The sequence below is a fragment of the Rhinopithecus bieti genome, unplaced genomic scaffold (assembly GCF_001698545.2).
Source record: "Rhinopithecus bieti isolate Rb0 unplaced genomic scaffold, ASM169854v2 scaffold_58095, whole genome shotgun sequence".
Lineage (NCBI taxonomy): Eukaryota > Metazoa > Chordata > Mammalia > Primates > Cercopithecidae > Rhinopithecus > Rhinopithecus bieti.
In genome coordinates, this window is record NW_016823660.1 from 1718502 (window position 1) to 1740024 (window position 21523).

General features: G+C 35.8%; 1 protein-coding gene across 6 annotated transcripts in view; it reads left to right on the forward strand.

Moving 5' to 3' along the window:
• Positions 1–21523, forward strand: part of MPP7 (MAGUK p55 scaffold protein 7) — a 264439-nt gene that overhangs the window by 162006 nt on the left and 80910 nt on the right. For all 6 annotated transcript variants that reach the window (XM_017861696.1, XM_017861698.1, XM_017861700.1 and 3 more), the window contains exons 4-5: positions 3550–3627; positions 8390–8470. In XM_017861696.1, the coding sequence (XP_017717185.1) occupies positions 3550–3627; positions 8390–8470 (159 nt within the window). The remainder of the gene's footprint in view (positions 1–3549; positions 3628–8389; positions 8471–21523) is intronic.

The following is a 21523-nucleotide window of genomic DNA, read 5'->3' on the forward strand; positions in this document are numbered from 1 at the left end:
AAAACAAGAAATGGGGAAAGGATTCCCTATTTAATAAATGGTGCTGGGAAAATTGGCTAGCCATAAGTAGAAAGCTGAAACTGGATCCTTTCCTTACTCCTTATACGAAGATTAATTCAAGATGGATTAGAGACTTAAATGTTAGACCTAATACCATAAAAACCCTAGAAGAAAACCTAGGTAGTACCATTCAGGACATAGCATGGGAAATGTCCTTTTTTCTTAATAGTGCATTTAATATATTTTAGCATGTCCTGACTTTTAGGATCTTGTGTTTGAATAACTGTTATATAAAATTAATTTAACCAGATTTCCCCTTTTCTCCAGACTTCTTTACTCCTAACAGCTTTCCTCCCTCATCTCCTTCTCTGCTTCCTCTTCTTCCAGTTGCTCAGGGGAGAAAAATGAAGTATACTGTTTTTTTTTTTTTGAGATGGAGTCTCGGTCTATAGCCCAGGCTGGAGTGCAGTGGTGAGATCTTGGCTCATTGCAACCTCCGCCTTCCGGGTTCAAGCCATTCTTCTGCCTTAGCCTCTCAAGTAGCTGGGACTATAGGTGCCCGCCACCATGCCCAGCTACTTCTTTGTATTTTTAGTAGAGACGAGGTTTCACCATGTTGGCCAGGCTGGTCTCGTACTCCTGACCTCAAGTGATCTGCTCGCCTTGGCCTCCCAAAGTGCTGAGATTATAGGCATGAAGCCACCACACCCGGTCTGAAGTGTACTTTTATTACATGATTGAATTTGCAAAGGGAAATGTTTAGTTAAAATAAATGAAATAAATGAGATTTTGCAGGTTTGGCTACACCTGATACTTAATAATAGATAAAATTAATTTTATTTTATCTGCATAAAATTATGTCATGTTCTCCAAGAAGAAAGCTACTGGCGCCATGTGGGTATTTAAATGTAAAGTAAATAAATTTAAATAAAATTAAAAATGCAGTTCCTCAAGTCAAGCCACAGCTCAAGTGCTCAAAAGCCACATGTGGCCAGTGGCTAACCATATTGGACAAACGGCTATAAAACATTTTCACCATCACAGGCAGTTCTATTGGATAGCCTTGGGGTAAAGTCTATATGTGTTGCCTGTTAATTAGAATTTAAAAATCATTTTTTTTCCTTTTGGTTATCATAAATAGTAATAAAAGCAGAATTTCTGTCAATATTTTGGAAACAGCAAACAGCTCAAAATTATTTATAGTAAATTTTTACTCCCCTGCCAACTTAATTTTTTAAATGATGCAGTAAAGTAAAACACATATCAACACAGGGTTACCAGCGCTTTGAAATTCTGGAACATTTAAAAAATGTTTGACATGGTATAAAATCCAGGAGTGGGCAGGCTAGGGGTGGGATATTCTATCCATTGGGTCAGGATCTAGAGAAGACGATGGAAGAGAAACTGACTATTTGTAAAAGACGCTCAGAAGAAGCAAATGAAGTGGAGAAATAATGTGTTTATTTGGGGCACATACTTTTATGTTATAATTAGAGTATTCATGGAAATTAACCTGGGAAAATTGGAAGCCATCAGAAAGAAAACACAAGGGATGAAGAGGAACCACCAATGAGAAAGAAAATATAAGGGATGGAGAGGAACCACCAATGATCCTCTAGTCAGTAGAAACAATCACTGGGATTTGTTATATATCTTTCCAGCCTTCCTTTCTTTGCCCTACAAACAGGCCATACTCATTAGGCAGCGAAGGATGGCAGTGAAGAGCACAGACAAGATGTTAGTCTGAGAGGAGAAGTGGGTGATTAGGAGCTCCAACACTGAGTCAGATGGCTTGAGCTTGAAATCTCAGCTCTGCCTCTTACTGTCTGCAAGAACATAGCAGCTTGTTTAACTCCTATTTATCTGTGAAATGAAATGGTCCTGCTGTCTACCTCTTTATGTTCTTGTGAGAACTGAGGGATTAAAATATTAAACTCATTAAAGACTATGTTACTCTTATTACTGACCTATTAGGTGGGTAGTACAGGCACATGGTAAGTTCTTAATAAGTCTCTATGTTTATTATAGCAGGGAAGCAGACATTTAAACAAGTGACTGCAGTGAGGTTAGATAAGTTTTGTGATAGGGTGAGTTCAGCAGTGAAGTTAGATGAGTTTTGTGATAGGGTAAGTTTTCAATGATAGTATATGTTGAGATGACTTAATTCTTGACAATTATTTAAACAAAGTGAATTTAGCTTAGTATGATTGGTTTTTCTTTTAATTGATGTGTTCATAGTTTCTCAAATCAAATCTAACTTTTTATAGCTTGTAGTCTTTAAAGTTTGTTTATTACCTCGATATGATACATCTTTAAAGGTTCCAAGATATTAGGTAAAAATGTCGCTCTGATCATTCTGGTAATATCATAAGTGTCAAAATTCTTTCCCTGAAGCTTTACATTGTGTACCAGGTTGCCAAAAATGTAATAGAATCCTGTCTTAGCAATAGCATCTGGCTAATCAGAATAAAATTTATTTTCCAGACGTTTACAATGGAGTTTGGTTAGCTTTGAGTATAATTAAAGAGTGTATTACTTGATACCTATTAAAGACAGGGAATTGTGAGGTGCAACTGTTTTTCGTATATGGTGGGGGACATTTTTCTTCAACTATGAATAAAAAGAGACTAAAGTGAGTTTTCAAGTATAAAATGTGAAAGGACACCTATGCAAGAGCTGAAATAGATGAAAGCGAAGTGCTGACAGTTATGTGTTTGTCAACAGGTCTTTTGTTTCTCAACCTTCTGCTAGAGTTTTTAAGGAACTCAGTCTGTCTTACATGGCATTTACGTAGATTCTTGCCTTTGTGTTTCTTGGGTCACAGTAATGGGAAATGAAGGACTAATTTTAAAAATTTATTATTATAAGTATTGTACAATATGAAAAATGATCTCATTTATGCTAAATAATTATAAGAAATGTCACTAGCTATGAGAAATCCCTTCGTTTCTTAGAAATTTGAAGTCGAGGGGGAAAGTTGGCAATTTCAAAGAAAAGAATGAATAAATATAATAAAAGGAACAGTGTGCTTGGGCAGATGTTCCTGGATGTGGCACCCGGGCGCAAATAGTGCCAGCTTCTTCCCTCTTGACAGTGATTCCACACCAACCTGCCAAAATGTGGCTGGCAGTTTATTGCTTTGCTTTAATCATAATTTACATTTTTAGCAGGAATATAAACGGCAACTGATACTTGAAATATTGCAGCAATAGATTTTAGATATAACAGACATCACAAAACTTACATGTTTATTGAGGAGAAAGACAAAGGCTTAGGTCTCAAGTGGGTTCTCTTTGATAAAGACTGTTTTTTCCATCTGACTCCATGTTACAAACACTGGGCCATAGTAATAAATGAATTAGACACACATACATGTCACCTATGGGTTTATATTAGCATATACAAACATGTTACATGTACGTAATATGTCATAAACATATAACTTTAGGATATCCAAGGATTCAGATTCTCTTTTCAAGTATAACAGTGTGCAACTATCTGACATTATTTGCTACCAGGTGAACTTATATGCATTTGATTTTCTTCCAGATTCATGAAAAACTACACTACTATGAGAAGCAGAGTCCGGTGCCCATTCTCCATGGTGCGGCAGCCTTGGCCGATGACGTAAGTGTGCCTCTCCGAGCTCACCGGGACGTGTCTGCTGCAGACCTGGCCCAGGCAGAACCTGTCCTAGTGCAGACAGATGCCTGTGATCCTATGAGTGAAAAGCAGAAGAGGTTACAAATGTTTCAAGAAGTCCTGTCATCACTGAGCTTATGTTAATATTATATTGATTTTCATTCACTTTCCTGTTCTAAAAATTTTGCATGTAGCTACTCTCTTGTTCTGCTTTGGTAACTACGTAATAGGAATTTTAGGCTTTAAACTCATGGAGAGAGAGAAGCTGTCAGCTGTTGGTGTTCTGAGAAAGTCACAGACAAGAGGAATGTTATGGAGAAATAAAGACAAATGAGATAGCTCTATTGCTGACAGTACTAAAAAATGACAGATACTAGGATACGAACGAGGCATATGAAATACATAAAAGACAGGATTGTTTTATAATGGATTATAAAACATAGTAACGATTTATGGGTATTAGGCTTTTCCAAATTACCTTCATAACCAAAAAATAAATTTTAGAAGCAGTTGGCATTGATGGAGTAGTTAATTTCCTGTAGCTATAATTTTATTTTAAACTTGGGGGAAGGGAACTAGCTTGCTGATTCTTACTGTTAACTTTCGGACTCGGATGAATTGAGAATACACCTGGATAAACTATAAAGGACACGAAGCTGGAATAGAAATATGTTTAGTGCGAAAGCTGGTTTTAGTGATATCCTGTAGCTTATTTGTTGCTTTTAATATTTTTTCCTTTATTTTTGATAAGACAAGCTATAATTCAGTGTGTTAAAATATTCAGGCCATCATATAATTAAAAAATTGGCCATCTTGAGAAGTTGATTTTATTTGAACTCCTTTGCATTCTAATTTAGAAAATACACATAGGTAATAAATATGCAAGTTCCATGCTATTTGTTTAGTTCCCATTTTTCTTTGTTTTTATCTACAAAGATTACACGTATGTTTCAATATATATTTAATGAGGAAGCTTACTTCTGCATTATTGAAACAAAACTTTTTAAATGAAGGCGAATAAAGATGTAGATACACTTGCTCAAGTAAGGCACAGTTGCCACCCAAGAAAACCTTTAAAAAGTCAGTTTTAAAACATTTACTATTCAGAGTTTTGGGAAACATTTGTTTATAAACCAATGTTGTGTGGTCCAATCATATTACAACAATATTCCTTTATAAAAAATTAGAGACTGCTGTGTAAATATGATAAACCATAGTATCTTATAATTTGTCAGAGCAGTATATTTAAATGTTAAAATATGTTATGTTTTAAGTGACTAAAGTGTGCAAATGACCTTTGTGTCTTTTATAAGTTAAAATGCTGTAGAAATATTACCTCAAAAAAGTAAAAGCAATTTGTGAAAGGTAGTTAATGATAATGACTGTAAAATTTTTTATGATTTTATTTTTTGTATGTAAATTATATTATGCCCTTCTTTTAGAGAAAAGTCCTTTTCCAGAGAGATATGAACAATTATTTTTAGCTTGGTAGACAAAATAGGGGCAAATGGAAATTTTATGCAAGGTTTTAAGAAGGGTTTTTAAATAAAATGCACTTATATATATATACCACATATTTCATAATTCTAACCTTTTTTCCTGTTTGGGTCTTGGTTTTCTTCTTAAGAAAACTGAATTGGAATTTTGATAGGAATATCTCTTAATGGAAGACATGAGGCAGGTTTGAAGTTCTAACATTTTCTTTATGTAGAACCCAAATGGGAAGTCTCGGTTATTATAGTAGAGTACAGTCAGCATTTTTTGTACCAGGGTATTTGTCAACCCATTATAGCTCATTTTACAATTGATATTATAATTGGTTGGTATTTAACAGACTTCTTCATCTGAATAGGTAAACATAATAAAAGTTTCAGGCCATTTGTTCTATTAGGGACATTCTAATTATTTTTACCCTAGCTCTAAACAGTACAGCTACTATAGGTTTTTGGAATCCCCATGGGTTTTTGGAAACCCTGTGGATTTCACTGCCTCATTCAGAAGCTCTGTTTTTGTGGGGGATGCAGGAGGTTATGTGTCAAAGCTTTATCCAGTTCTTCTCACAAGTGGTCCTTTGGCTAGATACAAAAGACCATTCACATAGACGAAGTGCTAGGGTTTGCCCTCCCTGGAATAAATCAGAAGGTGATCTGGCGGATAAGATTACTTGATTTGTACTCAGCCGAGAGCCTGGGGTCGAATGTGGACTACGGAAGGCCTAAAAGGAAGAGCAATGATTGATGATCTGTTTAATTTTATGGTGACCTCTCCTTAAACATTGGAAAGCAATAGCCTTGAGCAAGACAGATTCTCAGTTGTCACACACACACAACCTAATGATGCTCAAACTAAATGTTATTTATGTCAATGTAATGTCCCTTGCAGCTGGCTGAAGAGCTTCAGAACAAGCCATTAAACAGTGAGATCAGAGAGCTGTTGAAACTACTGTCAAAACCCAGTGTGAAGGTGAGGACATATTGCTCTGGTAATAAATACCTTCAAACAGGGCCACTTTCTGAGCCTTCAGATGAATTTTGTTTCAAGCATCAATTCTCAAGTAAATGTGTTTCAAATAGGCACAGTATTTTAATAGCCTGAATCCTATTAATAATAAAGAGATGAGCTTTTCATTGTAATGTGATGAGAAACTATAAAGTACTCTAATTGGGAAGCTCAGAATTGAAGTTCTGACAAATATAATGTAGCTTCAAGGTCATTTTCGTTTTAAATAAAGAGCACACTATACAGAACCTACTAGTAATTTTGTTTAGGCCCATTTTACTTGGGTAGTTAATGGGATTCCAATATGTTTGACAAATATACCTATTTTTCTGTAGGATCATTTCAACATTCCTCTTTATTTCCCCTTTCACCTCCCCATTTCCTGTCCCTTTACTAATTTATGTTTCAAAATATCATTCCATTTTACAGAGAAGAGTATTTTTCCAGTGTAAAATACCCATAAAATATTGGCAGACAGATTTCAGTTCTCCCTTTCCCATTGCCTCCTGAGTTAATCACTTATTTTTCATCCAAATGTGATCAGTTTACAGCAGGCTTTTAAGAATTTTCCTGCAGTTATTCTGAGGTCATTACTGCACTAAATCCTGCAGTGTATATATTTTGGACTTGACACTGTCACAATTATGTGTCAGATATTGTTCTGTGAGTCAGAATTGCATATGGATTACATAATTACATAATTAAAATGATCATTTAGCTTGAGATGATTACTGGTGATCATATGTAGAGTGTTGAATGAAAATTTCTGCCTAGATACAAAAACTAGTTTCTACGTTTTTTGAGAAATAGCTTTTGGAATTGTGCTGTAGTTGGTCTTATGTTTATTTTTGTAAAAAGAGAGATGGTATTAAATAAAAAATGACATTAAAAACATGCGTGGACTGTAAAACCTAATCCCTATAAGTAAATATAAGTACATGAATATATTGCTATAAAGGCTAAACAGGCTATGATTAATGATGTAAGGGTAATTGATTTGTAGTGGTTCAGGAAGTCATTAAATTTTTGTTCTAAAAGAACAAGGATCAGATTATAGCAGAAAAGTTCCTTGATGTTAAAAGCAAAGTGTGTAAAAACATTAAGAGAAGGAGATTTTTAGCCAGAGAATGTTCTGAAGATTTCTTCATTTGGTCTTAGTCTGCACCTGAGAAGTTAGTATCACCCAGGGGAGGGAGAGGTGAGCTATGAGTAGTTTCTTAAACTCCTTTTTGAGATTATTGTTTTGGTTTAAGGGTATTAGAAATGAAAGCAGCATGTTTCACACACACACACAAATCCCTGATTATGGTATTTGGTTCAAGAGTGTTTCAAATGGAATAGCTAATTATGTAATATTATACTGGATGAGAACTGGTATTTGGCTCAAGAAAGAGGTATNAAATACATTTATATATATACCACATATTTCATAATTCTAGTCTTTTTTCCTGTTTGAGTCTTGCTTTTCTTAATGAAAATTATGTGGTCTTTCCTATAGCCTGAAATTGAATTGGAATTTAGATAGGAATATCTCTTAATGGAAGACATGGGGCAGGTTTGAAGTTGTAACACTTTCTTTATGTAGAACCCAAATGGGAATTCTTGGTTATTATAGTAGGGTACAGTCAGCATTTTTGGTACCAGGGTAGCTGTCAACCCATTATAGCTCATTTTACGATTGGTATTATGATTGGTTGGTATTTAACAGATTTCTTCATCTTTATAGGTAAACATAATAAAAGTTTCAGGCCATTTGCTCTATTAGGGACATTCTAATTATTTTTGCCCTAGCTCTAAACAGCACAGCTACTGTGGGTTTTTGGAATCCCCATGGGTTTTGGAAACCCTGTGGATTTCACCACCTCATTCAGAAGTTCTGTTTTGTGGGGTTGGGGAGGTTACAGTGTCAAAGCTTTATCCAGTTCTTACAAGTGGTCCTTTGTCTAGGTGCAAAAGACCATTCACATGGATGAAGTGCTGGGGTTTGCCCTCCTTGCAATAAATCAGAAGGTGATCTTGGCTGATATGATTACTTGATTTGTACTCAGCCGAGAGCCTGGGCTCAGATCTGGACTACTGAAGGCCTAAAAGGAAGAGCAATGATTGATGATCTGTTTTTTTTATGCTGACCTCTCCTTAAAGATTGGAAAGCAATAGCCTTGAGCAAGTCAGATTCTCAGTTGTCACACACCCAGTCCCACAATGCTCTTACTAAACGTTCTTTACATCGATGTAATCTCCCTTGCAGCTGGCCGAAGAGCTTCAGAACAAGCCATTAAACAGTGAGATCAGAGAGCTGTTGAAACTACTGTCAAAACCCAGTGTGAAGGTGAGGACATGTTACGCTGGTAATAAATACCTTCAAACAGGGCCACTTTCTGAGCCTTCCGATGAATTTTGTTTCGAGCATCAATTCTCAAGTAAATGTATTTCAAATAGGGCACAGTATTTTAATAGCCTAAATCCTATTAATGAGAAAGAGGTGAACTTTTGATTATAATGTGATGAGAAACTGCAAAATACTCTTATTGGGAAGCTCAGAATTTAAGTTCTGACAAATATAATGTAGCTTCAACGTCATTTTCGTTTTAAATAAAGTTAAGAGTACACTATACAAAACCTACTAGTAATTTTGTTTAGGTCTATTTTACTTGGGTAGTTAACAGGATTCCAATATGTTTGACAAATATACATATTTTTCTGTAGGATCATTTCAGCATTCCTCTTTCTTTCCCCGTTCACCTCCCCATTTCCTGTCCCTTTACTAATTTACGTTTCAAAATGTCATTCCATTTTACAGAGAAGAGCACTTTTCCAGTGTAAAATACTCATAAAATATTGGCAGACAAATTTCAATTCTCCCTGTCCCATTGCCTCCTAAGTTTATCACTTATTTTTCCGCCAAATGTGATCAGTTTACAGCAGGCATTTCAGAATTTTCCTGTAGTTATTCTGAGGTCATTACTGCACTAAATCCTGCACTGTATACATTTTGGACTTGACACTGTGGCAATTATGTGTCAGATATTGTTCTGTGAGTCAGAATTACATATGGATTATGTGATTACATAATTAAAATGCTCATTTAACTTGTGATGATTACTGGTGAGCATATGTAGAGTGTTGGATGAAAATTTCTTCCTAGATACAAAAACTAGTTTCTACTTTTCTTGAGAAATAACTTTCGGAATTGTGCCGTATTTGGTTTTGAATTTATTTTTATAAAAAGAGAGATGGTATTAAATGAAAGATGAGGTTAAGAACATGCGTGGACTATAAGCCCTAATCTCTGTAAGTAAATAGAAGTACATGCATGTATTGCTGTAAAAGCTAAACAGGCTATGATTAGTGATGTGAGGGTAATTGATTTGTAGAGGTTTAGGAAGTTTATTAAATTTTTGTTCTAAAAGAGCAAGGATCAGATTAGAGCAGAAAAGTTCCTAGATGTTAAAGACAAAGTTTGTAAAAACGTTAAGGAGATTTTTAGCCACAGAATGTTCTGAAGATTTCTTCATTTGGTCTTAGACTGCACCTGAGAAGTTAGTGTCACCCAGGGGAGGGTGAGGTTAGCTGTGAGTAGCTTGTTAAACTCCTTTTTGAGTTTATTGTTTTGGTTCAAGGGTATTAGAAATGAAAGCAGCATGTTTCAGACAAAAAATATCCCCAATCATGGTATTTGGTTCAAGAGTGTTTCAAATGGAATAGCTAATTATGCCATATTATACTGGATGAGAACTGGTATTTGGCTCAAGAGGGAGGTATGACTTTAGACGTTATTAAGAAGGGCCATTTGATAAAATTTTATAATAATTAGTTACATTTTATTATGTGGAAAATATTTTAGGTAGATAATTTGGTTATTTTTCTTTTTATCTAGCAGTGTGACTAAAGAATGGTGTAAAGTTAGCATGAAAGACATATATTCATATGTGTAGAAAATAGGTAATATTCCAGTATACATGATGTTTCGTTTGGCAATGTCGGTTTGTAGTTAGCTAGTCTTGGGAAGAAAATATCTTTTTTCCCTTTTTGATCTAACATTTAACATTGCTTTTCTTGAAGTCATTCTTATTATCTACCATGACTTCGACCTCATTTCCATATTACTTTCACAAGTTAAGCCCCCAAATAAATTTTATACTATTTCAGGATATAATCAGTTAATCTATTTTGCCTCTGGGAGTAAACTAAAATCTTTTTTTGTTTTCCCTTTTAAACAGAAGCAAGGTATGTAGGTTGTTAGTTTGTATTGCAGTCAAAATATGAAAAATCCAACTCTAGTGTGTTAATTGAATATTATCTTCATTTCTAGGGGGTTGGGAAGTTATTTACTTTTTAAAAGATTTTGTTATTTCATTTAAATACTAATTCATGTACTAAAAGGTAAATTGAAGTGTACTTTCAAAGTAATATGAATTAAAAAAACACGATGCCCTCATTTGCACACACACACACACACACACAAATATGCACCCATATCTGGTAATAATACACATAAAAATTTCAAACACTGGCAATTCTTACCTGAAAAAATTTATAACCTTTCTTCAGCAATTCCTAAGTGTCACCAGGGACAGATATTCATTCATTCATTTATTCTTTTATTTTTTTACGGAGTCTTCCACTGTTCTTTTGGGGCTGGAGTGCAATGGCCCGATCTCATGCCTCACTGCACCTCCACCTCCGCAGGTTACAGAGTGATCTTCCACCTCAGCTCCGAGGTAGATGGGATTACAGGTGTGTGCCACCACACCTGCTAATTTTTATGTATTTTTAGTAGTATACGGGGTTTCACCATGTTACCTATGGAACCGCCTCAATCTCCTGACCTCGTGATCCGCCACCCCCGTGCAGCCTCACCAAAGTGCATGGGATTACAGGCATAAGCCACTGCGCCCAGCCATTCATTTATCGCTTAGATGATTTTTCTATTATTGCCTATTGTTGGTGCAGGCCCTATGGAATGCAGATTATAGAAGATATATGTACAACTAGTGAAGAGATAGGAAAATACTGGATTTAAAAGAGGGAGTGCATAGAAATGATATGGAATACATAGGAATGGCGCTAAATCCAAACTTGGGCAGGGGGAGAATATTGAAGAAAACTTTACAGAGGAAGTGGCATGTAAGTTGAGACCTTACGTGGGAGTTTGAGGGAATCAGAAGGGGACAAAGGAGTGGGAGATGGGTCGGGGGTGGGATGTGAAAAAGAAATGATTTAGGTACAGGGAAGAGCATGTAAAGTTCCATAAAGGAAAACTTTAAGTTTGAAGATGTGAAAATGCAAAACCAGCCTCAGAACAGATGAACAGTGGCTTGCGAAGGAAGAAGGGGTGAGAGTTTGGAGCTGGAGAGTCAACCTTTTGAGTAGGGTTTGCCCTGGACAGTTGGCTTCATGCCTGCAGTTCCAGCATTATTAGTAATAGCCTTTCTCCCACTTTCAATTGTGTCCCTATTTGGGTGATAAATTATATGGCCACACCTGAAATCGTGAGCTTTTTTAAAAAGTGGAAAGCCACTGAAAGGATTTGAAGCAGGAAGTGACATGTCCCTCCATATGTAGTCTACAGACCAAGCTTTTGAGTGGTTTGGTGGTGTAGAATGGCAGAAATGCAATACTGAATGGAGGAAGGCCAGTGGGAGCCTGTAGGAGTAATTCACATAGAACACTAGCTTTGGGAGCCAAGGTGGGCTGATCACCAGAGGTCAGGAGTTCGAGACCAGCCTGGCCAACATGGTGAAACCCCATCTCCACTAAAGATACAAAAATTAACCGGATATGGTGGCGGTGGTGGTGGCAGGTGCCTGTAATCCCAGTTACTTTGGGAGGCTGAGGCAGGATAATCACTTGAACCTGGGAGATGGAGGTTGCAGTGAGCCGAGATCACGCCACTTCACTCCAGCCTGGGTGAAAGAGTGAAGCTCTGTCACACACACACACACACACACACACACACAGCACATGATTGGAGTCCTAATGAAAGAGTGTGGGATGGGTGGAAGGAAGCATGGGGGATAGGCAGTTTGGGGGACAATTTCAATACGTGGTCTTGGAATAACAAATAGTCTGGGAAAAAAGAAGAAAAGTCGCCACTAGAGTGAACTCCAAATAGATTAAAACCTTAAGTGTAAAATGTTGAACCTTAAGAATCTTTTTAATTGAAAAAATATATATTAGAAGAAAATTTGCAAGTTACGTGATCATGGAATAGAAATGCATTTGATCCACAAAGACAGGAATACACACCTACAGACAGAAAGACGCACCAATAAAGGAAAGAATATTTTAAAATCCATAAGTGAGATTAGAAGGAATCATTTATTAATATATATGATTTATGATATTTGTCCTTAAATAAGATGTGATAATTTATTACATTCACTTTTACTTTTTGCAGAGTGACTTGATAAAGACTTAAAAGGAAACAAATATTCTTTTTTGATAATACATAATTGTATTTTTGATTTAAATTATAAAGAAAGTAGAAGCCCCTATCCTCATTGCTTTATTAGTGAGGATGAATATCTTTTCCTATGTTTTTATATTTTTATTTCTTCTGCAAATTGCATGTTCATATACCTCTAGGGATAACTGCTCTTGGCTGGCTGCATTACCTTTCAACCCTTTCTATATATATAAATATTAAGTATGTTTTTTCCCCAGTATATTCTGTGGGATCATAGAATGCACTACTTACTGTGATTTTTTTTTTTTTTTTGCTTTTAATATTTTTGGCATTTTGTAGTCTTCTCTTTATGTCAACAAAATTATCTATTTAACTTACTCCTTACAGACAAACCTTTGTTATTTCTGCTTTTCTGCTAATTAAATTACACTATGATGCACATCTTTTGTATATTAGAGGATTTTATGGAATGTTTTGCCAAAATAAACTTTAATTAGGACAGTAAATTATTGGGGCATACATAATGTTTGTACATTTTACAGTTTTGATCCTTATTTCCAGCTTGTTGTTAAGACAGACCTTTTTGAGCACCTGCAGTATAGTGCATGAGAAGGCCTGTTTCCCTATGCAGTTGCAATTTATATGCAATTAATTGCATAAGCTCTTTTCGACTGATATTCTTTCTTTCTTTCTTTCTTTTTGAGACAGAGTCTTGCTCTGTCACCCAGGTTGGCATGCAGTGGCACAATCTCAGCTTACTGTAACCTCCACCTCCCAAGTTTGAGCGATTCTTTTGCCTCAGCCTCCCAACTAGCTGGGATTACAGGTGCTCGCCACCACACCTGGCTACTTTTTAAATTTTTTTAGAGTCGTGGTTTTGACATGTTGGCCAGGCTGTTGTTGAACTCCTGACCTCAAGTGATCCACTCACCTATTCCTCCCAAAGTGCTGGGATTACAGGCGTGAGCCACCACGCACAGCCTCAACTAATATTCTTTTTTAGCTTTGCTAGTTGATCACCACTAGAATATAAGCCACATGAGAATAGGGAATAAAAATTGCAGATGTATAGCAAGCTTTCAGTGAGTACTGTGTGATTAAATAATGGTTAGTAAAATTTTGTGTTTTCCTAATGAATTGTGAGTGATATAAGAATATAAAATCATTATTATATATTTCTCCTTAGTTATTTTTCTTTAATCTTACATGCATTTTCTAAGACTGGGTAGAAATATGTACTTTTATGTAGTAGAATTTGGCATTCTTTTTCTTTATGACTTCTGGGCACTGAGTTAGCTTAGAAAGGACTTGTATTCTTCATGACAAGTTTACGAAAATTATCTTTACTATTTTCTTTTGGCTTTTTAAAAATGTGATTTTTTGAAGTTTGAAATTATTAACCTGTATGAAAGTTTGGTATATGGTATAAGATGTGGTTCTAGTTATTTTTAATTCAAGTGGATAGCAATTTTCTCACAGTTTGATTTCTCTTTATTATATATCTGAATCTGTTTTGAACTCTTGGTTTGATTGCTATTAATTTGATTATTTTATTGTTTTAGTAACTGTAGCATGATACCTTCTAAGGCCTTAGTAACTGTAGCATGATACCGTCTAAGGCCAAATTCCTGTCATTATTCTTGCAAATGTATTTTCCCAGAAGAAATTTGGAATTCTCTTTTCATGTCATTAAAAAAACCATTGGGATGCAATTAAATTTTCCAATCAAAGAACATGGCAATTTATTTATTTAGATCAAATTGTTCCTTATATAAGCCAGAATATTTCCTGCTAAGTCTATTCCCAGGCCTGATGTGTACATGTGTGTGCAGGCATGCATATATTTATATGTATACACACATACATATATGTATAAATCAATTTTCCCCCATAGTATACTGTTTATTGAGTATTTTCTAACAAGTATGTTGTTTGTATATAGTAAACATGTTAATTTCCATAATACTTATTTTATGCCACCTTACTGAAGTATCTCATTTAATTTTCAATGTTATTGACAAGATTTTAAAATCTTTTCCTTTTAGTAATTATAGATACTTTCCCCCTTTACCTTATTGCCTTGATATGATTTGCAGGAAAAAAATGCTCAAAACTTGTAGTAAATACAGGATTTGCTTTTGTTTTTCTGTACTTTTATGGGGATACTTCTGTGCTTCCTGTTATTAATAAGTATGATGTTTGTTGCTGGTTTCTGATAGAATATTTTACAAAGTTTTGTTCTCTCATTTTTTTAAAAAAAAAATCAGAATTGTGTTAAAGTTTGTCAGGTGCCTTTGTGGTACTTATCAAAGTGATCATAGAAGCTTTTTTAGTTGTTAGCATAAATAATTGCAGATATCTATATGATAAAACATTAAATTCTTGAGATTAAACCTTCATTTTGATAAAGGAAGATTTTTATGTCTAATTTTGTAATATTTTACTTTGGTACTTAAAAAAAATCATCCTGAGACCAAAGTTGTACTGTCATCTTTTTATACTTTCTGGTTAGATTTTGCATTTGGGTTGTGAGACCTTTGAAAAAGAAATGTTACATTTTACTATGTGTTAGAATTCTGTAAATAACACAGAAAACTTTAATACAACCCTTCATTTGGTTCCAGTGCCATGTCTGGGGAAAGTTTTTCAATAGTGCGTTTAATTTCTTCCGTAGTTATTGATTTAATCCAGCTTTCAAGCTCTTCTAGTATTACTTCATTATTTATTTTTTCCTAGGAAACTTAACATTTTATTAAGATTTCAAGCATGTTGGAATTGTGTTCGATTTATCCTGTTGATATGTATCCAAAGTTCTGTCCCATTCCTCAGTGCTATTAATATACATATTTTTTCTCTAGTTTCTTGCTCTGTATACCAGAAATGACTAATTATCTGATCTCTCAAAAGAACTGGCTCATTATTATCAATTCTATTTTCTTTTCTTTTCTTTGGAAACTAAGGCTGACGTGCAGTGGCACGAACGGCTCCTTGCAACCTCAGCCTCCCAGGTTCAAGCAATTCTCCTGCCTCAGCCTCCCAAGTAGCTGGGATTACAGGCACATGCCACCCGCCTGGCTAATGTTTGTATTTTTAGTAGAGATGGGGTTTCACCGTTTTGGCCAGGCTGGTCTCGAACTTCTGACCTCTGGTGATCTGCCTGCCCCAACCTCCCAAAGTGTTGGGATTATAGGCAGTAGCCACCGCACCGGCTCTAATTTTTTTCTTTATATCTATCTTTGATTAGATAGTGGAATACTTAGCTGTCATGCTTGTTTAATTACAAACACATTTAAGAGTATGCAGCTTTCTTTTAAATTTGGTCACCTTCCATGGACAATGTGTATGTCATATTGGCATTGATATTAATTTCTTGATTGTCTGTAATACATTTTGATAACTCAATATCCTGACTTATTTAAATTTGTGAGGTTGTTTGGGTTTCCTATTTTATATTTACAGATGTTAATTTCTAGTTTGATCCATTTTATCACAGTATACAGCCTATTAACCTTTTAATGTAAAATTTGTTAAAAATGTTTGCTTGCTAGTTTGGCCAACTTTTGCAAATATATGAAGGAAAAGAATAGCTATATGGAAAGCATTTAAAAAAAATTTATATATGGTCCTTTACAAGTTTATAGACAAAGTTAAATATACAAAGTGAGTATTCCTGAAATAAGATAACCATTAAAGTTAATTGTAATAGCTAATAAACCAGTAACACGAAGTCTTTACTTCGGAGCAGCCTTTTTGCCGTGCGCTTTCATGTATTATCTTGTTAATCATTGTGAAGCCCTATTAAGTAGGTACTAATATTAACTCTTTTTAAAGATTAAGAAAACGAAAGCTCAAAAACTTGTATCCAGAAACTAAACTGGACATTTAACAGATGTTTGTGTGTGTGCTTGTGTGTGTGTGTGTTTCAGGGATTTTTATAAAGAACAAAAGTATATCTTTCTTACTTGTTGGAGGCCGAAAGTGTGAGAGTTGTGATCAGCTCAGTATACCACTGGAGGCTATATGCGTAAACAGCAAACTATTCTCATAAATGCAGGATGCTGGCAAGCTAACAACTGTGTCCACTGCCCAGAAGGAATGCTGAGGGCAGTCATGCCCCAAGCGCAAGTGTTTCTGGTGATTAGGCATAATTGAAGCCTGTTAGCAATGATGCGAACCTGTGATCAGTTAAGCAGCTGACCAATCATTACCTCCTCCTCCCTGCTCTTTCTACCCAATAAATACAAAGGGCGGTAGCAGCTCAGGGGCTGCCTTTGCTCACTAGAAGCAGGGAGCTCTCTTCTTCTTCTTCTCCCTGGCCCTTTCCTTAAAATAGTTTCTTTTGTTTTTTGTTATCATTTCTATGTTCGCCCCTTCATTCAGTCTCATAATGACAGTCTCAGGCGGAAACAGTAACTGCTGTAATGAGGGTCTCAAGTAGTAACAGTGGCAGTCTGCCACACTTAATGATATACAGGATGGTCTTCTTTGTTTCTAGCACACAGCTCTGTGCTTGCAACATTGGGATTCCCAGTAAATGAAATTCATTGTAAATTATTAAATGTTTGGTGGAATTTTTTTTTCCATTATAGCCTTGTCTCTTCATATAAGATAATCTGTACGTTTATATGACATTCAAACTTTTCTTTCATATTCTTCATAATAGTATAAGACTGTGATTTTGTTGATTTTACTCTTTAGGAATCTCTTGTTCTGTTCAGAAGAATGCCAACACTTTTCTTGTATAACCTGTTGCCCTCAAGTCTTTGATAGTTAGGAAATGACTTGTCATTCTGTAATAATAGTGTCACCTGAGAACTGTCAAAAATTGAAAGATTATACCTAGAATGAATTGATCAGTCAATTGCCATATTAAAAAATTGATTATTCTTATTAGTCAATAATGTCTACAAAATCCAGTTCAGGAAAATAAATGCAATATAAAAGAAATGATAGATGTCTGAAAATGTAAAAGTAAGTAGCCAAAGGCCTAACTAGATTACTTGAATGTGAATACTTCCTGCAGTGATGAAATAGGCAAAAGCAATAATGTTGGTAGCATTTCGGGGCATTGATGGAGGGATATTGTTCTATACAGAGACTTTGTTTCTAGGGGAAACAAAGATAGTCATTAATAAATCAGAACCACTTCTAACCATCAGATTGTCACATTAAAGGCAAATTAACCTGTATGAGTCATCATTCCGGGGACTCATTTTTGATAAAACAGTGAAGTAGGCCGGGGCGTGGTGGCTCAAGCCCTGTAATCACAGCACTTTGGGAGGCCGAGACAGAGGATCACGAGGTCAGGAGATAGAGACCATTCCTGGCTAACATGGTGAAACCCCGTCTCTACTAAAAAATAACAAAAAACTAGTCTGGGCGAGGTGGCGGGCGCTGTAGTCCCAGCTTACTCAGGAGGCTGAGGCAGGAGAATGGCGTAAACCCGGGAGGCAGAGCTTGCAGTGAGCTGAGGATTCCGGCCCTATCACATCCAGCCTGGGCGACAGAGCGAGACTCCATCTCAAAAAAAAAAAAAAAAAAAAAAAAACCAATGAAGTGACATCATTTCTAGAATGTGGCATTATAATTTAGGAAGTCAGGGAAAATTTGGTAGATTTTTTAAAAGGCAATAAAATAAGATTTGTTGTAATTTTTAGCTTCCAAACATTCACTTAACAGAAATTACTCACTGCCTGAGCATGCAAGATGGATGAAACTTCATTAAAGCAAGCTGAAGGAAAAAGTTAAGCTGCCTTCTGGAGGGATAAATCAATGTTACTCATCCTTATAAGCTGGACACTTAATTCTGTGGACCTGACAGATACTTAGAACATAAAGTTGACTCCAGGGGGTCCAGTGCAGTGAGTGCTTGTGAGTCTGATGAGTTATAAGGCCTAGTGTTCAATTTCCTGCAGATTCTCCTGAGCAACAGGTAAACCCATCAGTTGTGATTGGTGGCTCTGGCATATGGAAACACAATTTCCATTTAAGTATTGCCTTTTGAAAGGAAAGTCTGTATATTAAAGAATAAAATCACTTCAGTTAAAACAGGATAATGGAATGCAAAATGTATCCATTTAGTTGTCCAAAATTAAAAATGTTGCTCTCCAACAATATTTGTAAAACAAAGTCATTAAAAATTACAAACCTAATGCCTATGAAATTATTTTGGAATGCAGACATGGAACAAAGCTAAGAAGAAAAGATACTTAGCTGATGTTCTTAATATTGCCTGTCAATTATCATAATTGCTTCATTTAAAAACATTTTATTCAGCTATCTCTATTTTACTATGTGCAAGATATGCCATAGATACGCAGATAGTAGATATTCCCAGTGTTCTTTATTCCTCTGTATGGACCCACATTTCCATCTGCCAACTTATTCCTCCTGTCTAAAAGACTTCCTGTAACATTTCTTGCAATGCAAGTCTGCTGGTGGTGAATTCTTTTAGCTTTTGTATGTTTTCAAAATTTTCAATACCCCTTCATTTCTAAAAGATATTTTGCTGGGTATAGAATTCTAAGATAACAGTATTTTTCTTTGAGTATTTAAAGATGTTACTCCATTGTTTTGTGGCCTACATTGTTTGTGATGAGAAGTGTGCTGTCATTTTTAATCCTTATTCTTTTATATATAATTTTTTTTCCTTTGGTTGATTTTAATATTTCTTCCTGGCTTTAAGCAATTTTTTTGGTGGTGTTTTATGTTTTCTTTGTGCTTGGGTACATTGAGCTTCTTGAACACGTGGGTTTATACTTATTTCATCATATTTGGACTATTTTCTGCCATATTTCTTTAAATAGTTTCCAGCAGCTGTCCCGTTTCTTTGGAGATGCCAGTTAACATGTATATTAGGCCATTTAAAGTAGTTCCCCAGATCACTAAGTCCTGTTCATAATTTGTTAGTATATTTTCTCCTTGTTTCACTGTAAACACAGGATTTGTTGCTTATTCTACAGGATTACTTTTCCTTCTGCAGTATCTATATTAATCTCATTCAGTTCACTTTTTTCTTCTTTCATACTTTCCATATCTAGAAGTTTGATTTGAGTAATTTTTTGATATTCTATATCTCATGTTCTGTCTTTCCTTTAACTTTTTTGAGCGTGTGAAATATAGTTAAATAATAACTCTTAATTTTCTTGTCTGCTATCTGTGTAATTTTAGGGTTTGGTTTTATCCAGTTTTATCATCTGTGTAATTTCAGTATTTGGTTTCATTGTTTCATTTTTTTTCTTCATTATGAGCAGTACTTTCTGCTTTCTTTGCATACCTAGTAATTTTGCGTCATTGTGAGTTTTATCTTGATTGACTACCAGTTACTGTGAGTTTTATCTTGTTGGAAGCTGGGTATGTTGTGTTTCTGTAGATCAACCTTCTCCAACCATTTTGGCACCAGTGATGGGCTTCATGGAAGACAAGTTTTCCACAGATGGGGTTTGGGGAGTGATTTCAGTGTGATTAAAGTGCATGACATTTATTGTGTACTTTGTTTCTATTATTGTTACATAATTGCCATAATTTAGGATCAGTGGGAAACTCGAGCTTGTTTTCCTGCAACTAGATGATCCCATGTAGTGGTGATGGGAGACAGTGACAGATCATCAAGCATTAGATTCTCATAAGGAGCATGTAACCTAGATCCTCGCATACTCAGTTCACAATAGGGTTCACGCTCCTATGAGAATCTAATGCTGCTGCTCGTCTGACAGGAGGCAGAGCTCAGGTGGTAATACAAGCAATGGGGAACAGCTATAAATATAGATGAAGCTTTGCTCATTCTCCACTAGTCACCCCTACTGTGCGGCCCAGTTCCTAACAGGTCATAAGCGGGTACTGGTCTGTGGCCTGGGGTTGAAGACTCCTGCTGTAGATAGTATTCTTGAGCTTTATTTTGTTATACAGTTAAATTACTTGGAAACATTTTGATCTTTCAGAGGCTTATTTTAGCTTTTTTTCAGGTGAGATCATAGCAGCATTAAATCTTGGACTTATTTTTTCCACTTTTGAGACAATACCCATCCCATAACTCTTCTCAGTGCCTATGAATTATGAGGTTTTCCTGCTAACTGATGAGAACAAGAACTATTCCTGCCCTATGCAAACTTCAGGGATTATTCTTTGTAATGCAGAGTTTCTCAACCTTAGAACTATTGACATTTATGGGCTGGATAATTGCTTCTGGAGTTTAGGGGACTGTCCTGTATACGATCAAATGTTTGGGAGCATCCCTGGCCTCAGTACAGTAGGTGGCGGTAACATCCTTTAAATTGTGACGATCAAAAAATGTCTCCGGATATTGCCAATGGCTCCAAGCGAGTACAGTTGCCCTCAGTTAAGAGCCACTGCTCTAATCCTTTCTGGTAGTTTTCTCATATGCATGCCATGGCTAAGGACTTTGCTCAGGACTCAAGGGAGACCTCCTACAGATCTCCCAAATTCTGTATCTGGCACCCTTTCCTCTTCTTTGTCTTCACTGAGAACTTTAGTCAGTTGACCTCTCTGGATTCTCAGCTCTGTTTTCTCAACTCGAGACCACTGAGTTTTGCCTGTGTTTCTTTTTTGCCATCACAGCCTGGAAACTCTAGGCTGTAATGCTGGGGCAGTCATAGGCTCACATTGTTTCCTGTCTCTCCGTGATGTCTGTCCTTTGTTGCTTGATGTCCAGCATCTTTGAAAACTATTGTTTCTTATTCTTTATTTTTATGTATTTTTAGTTTTAGTTTTTTTCAGGCAGATCCCTGTTAACCTCATCTTGGTCCTCATCCTTATTTTCGAAAGGTACTTTTGCTGGATGCACAATTCTGGACTGGCTATTATTTTTTTCTAAGCACTTTGAAAGTATTTGAACTGTCTTCTGATGTCCACTGGTGCTGTTAATCAGCTGTCAGTCAGTTTTCTTCTTTCCTTTCTGATGATATGTCTTTTTTGCTCTGAGTACTTTTAAGATCTTCTCTTTGCCTTTGCCAT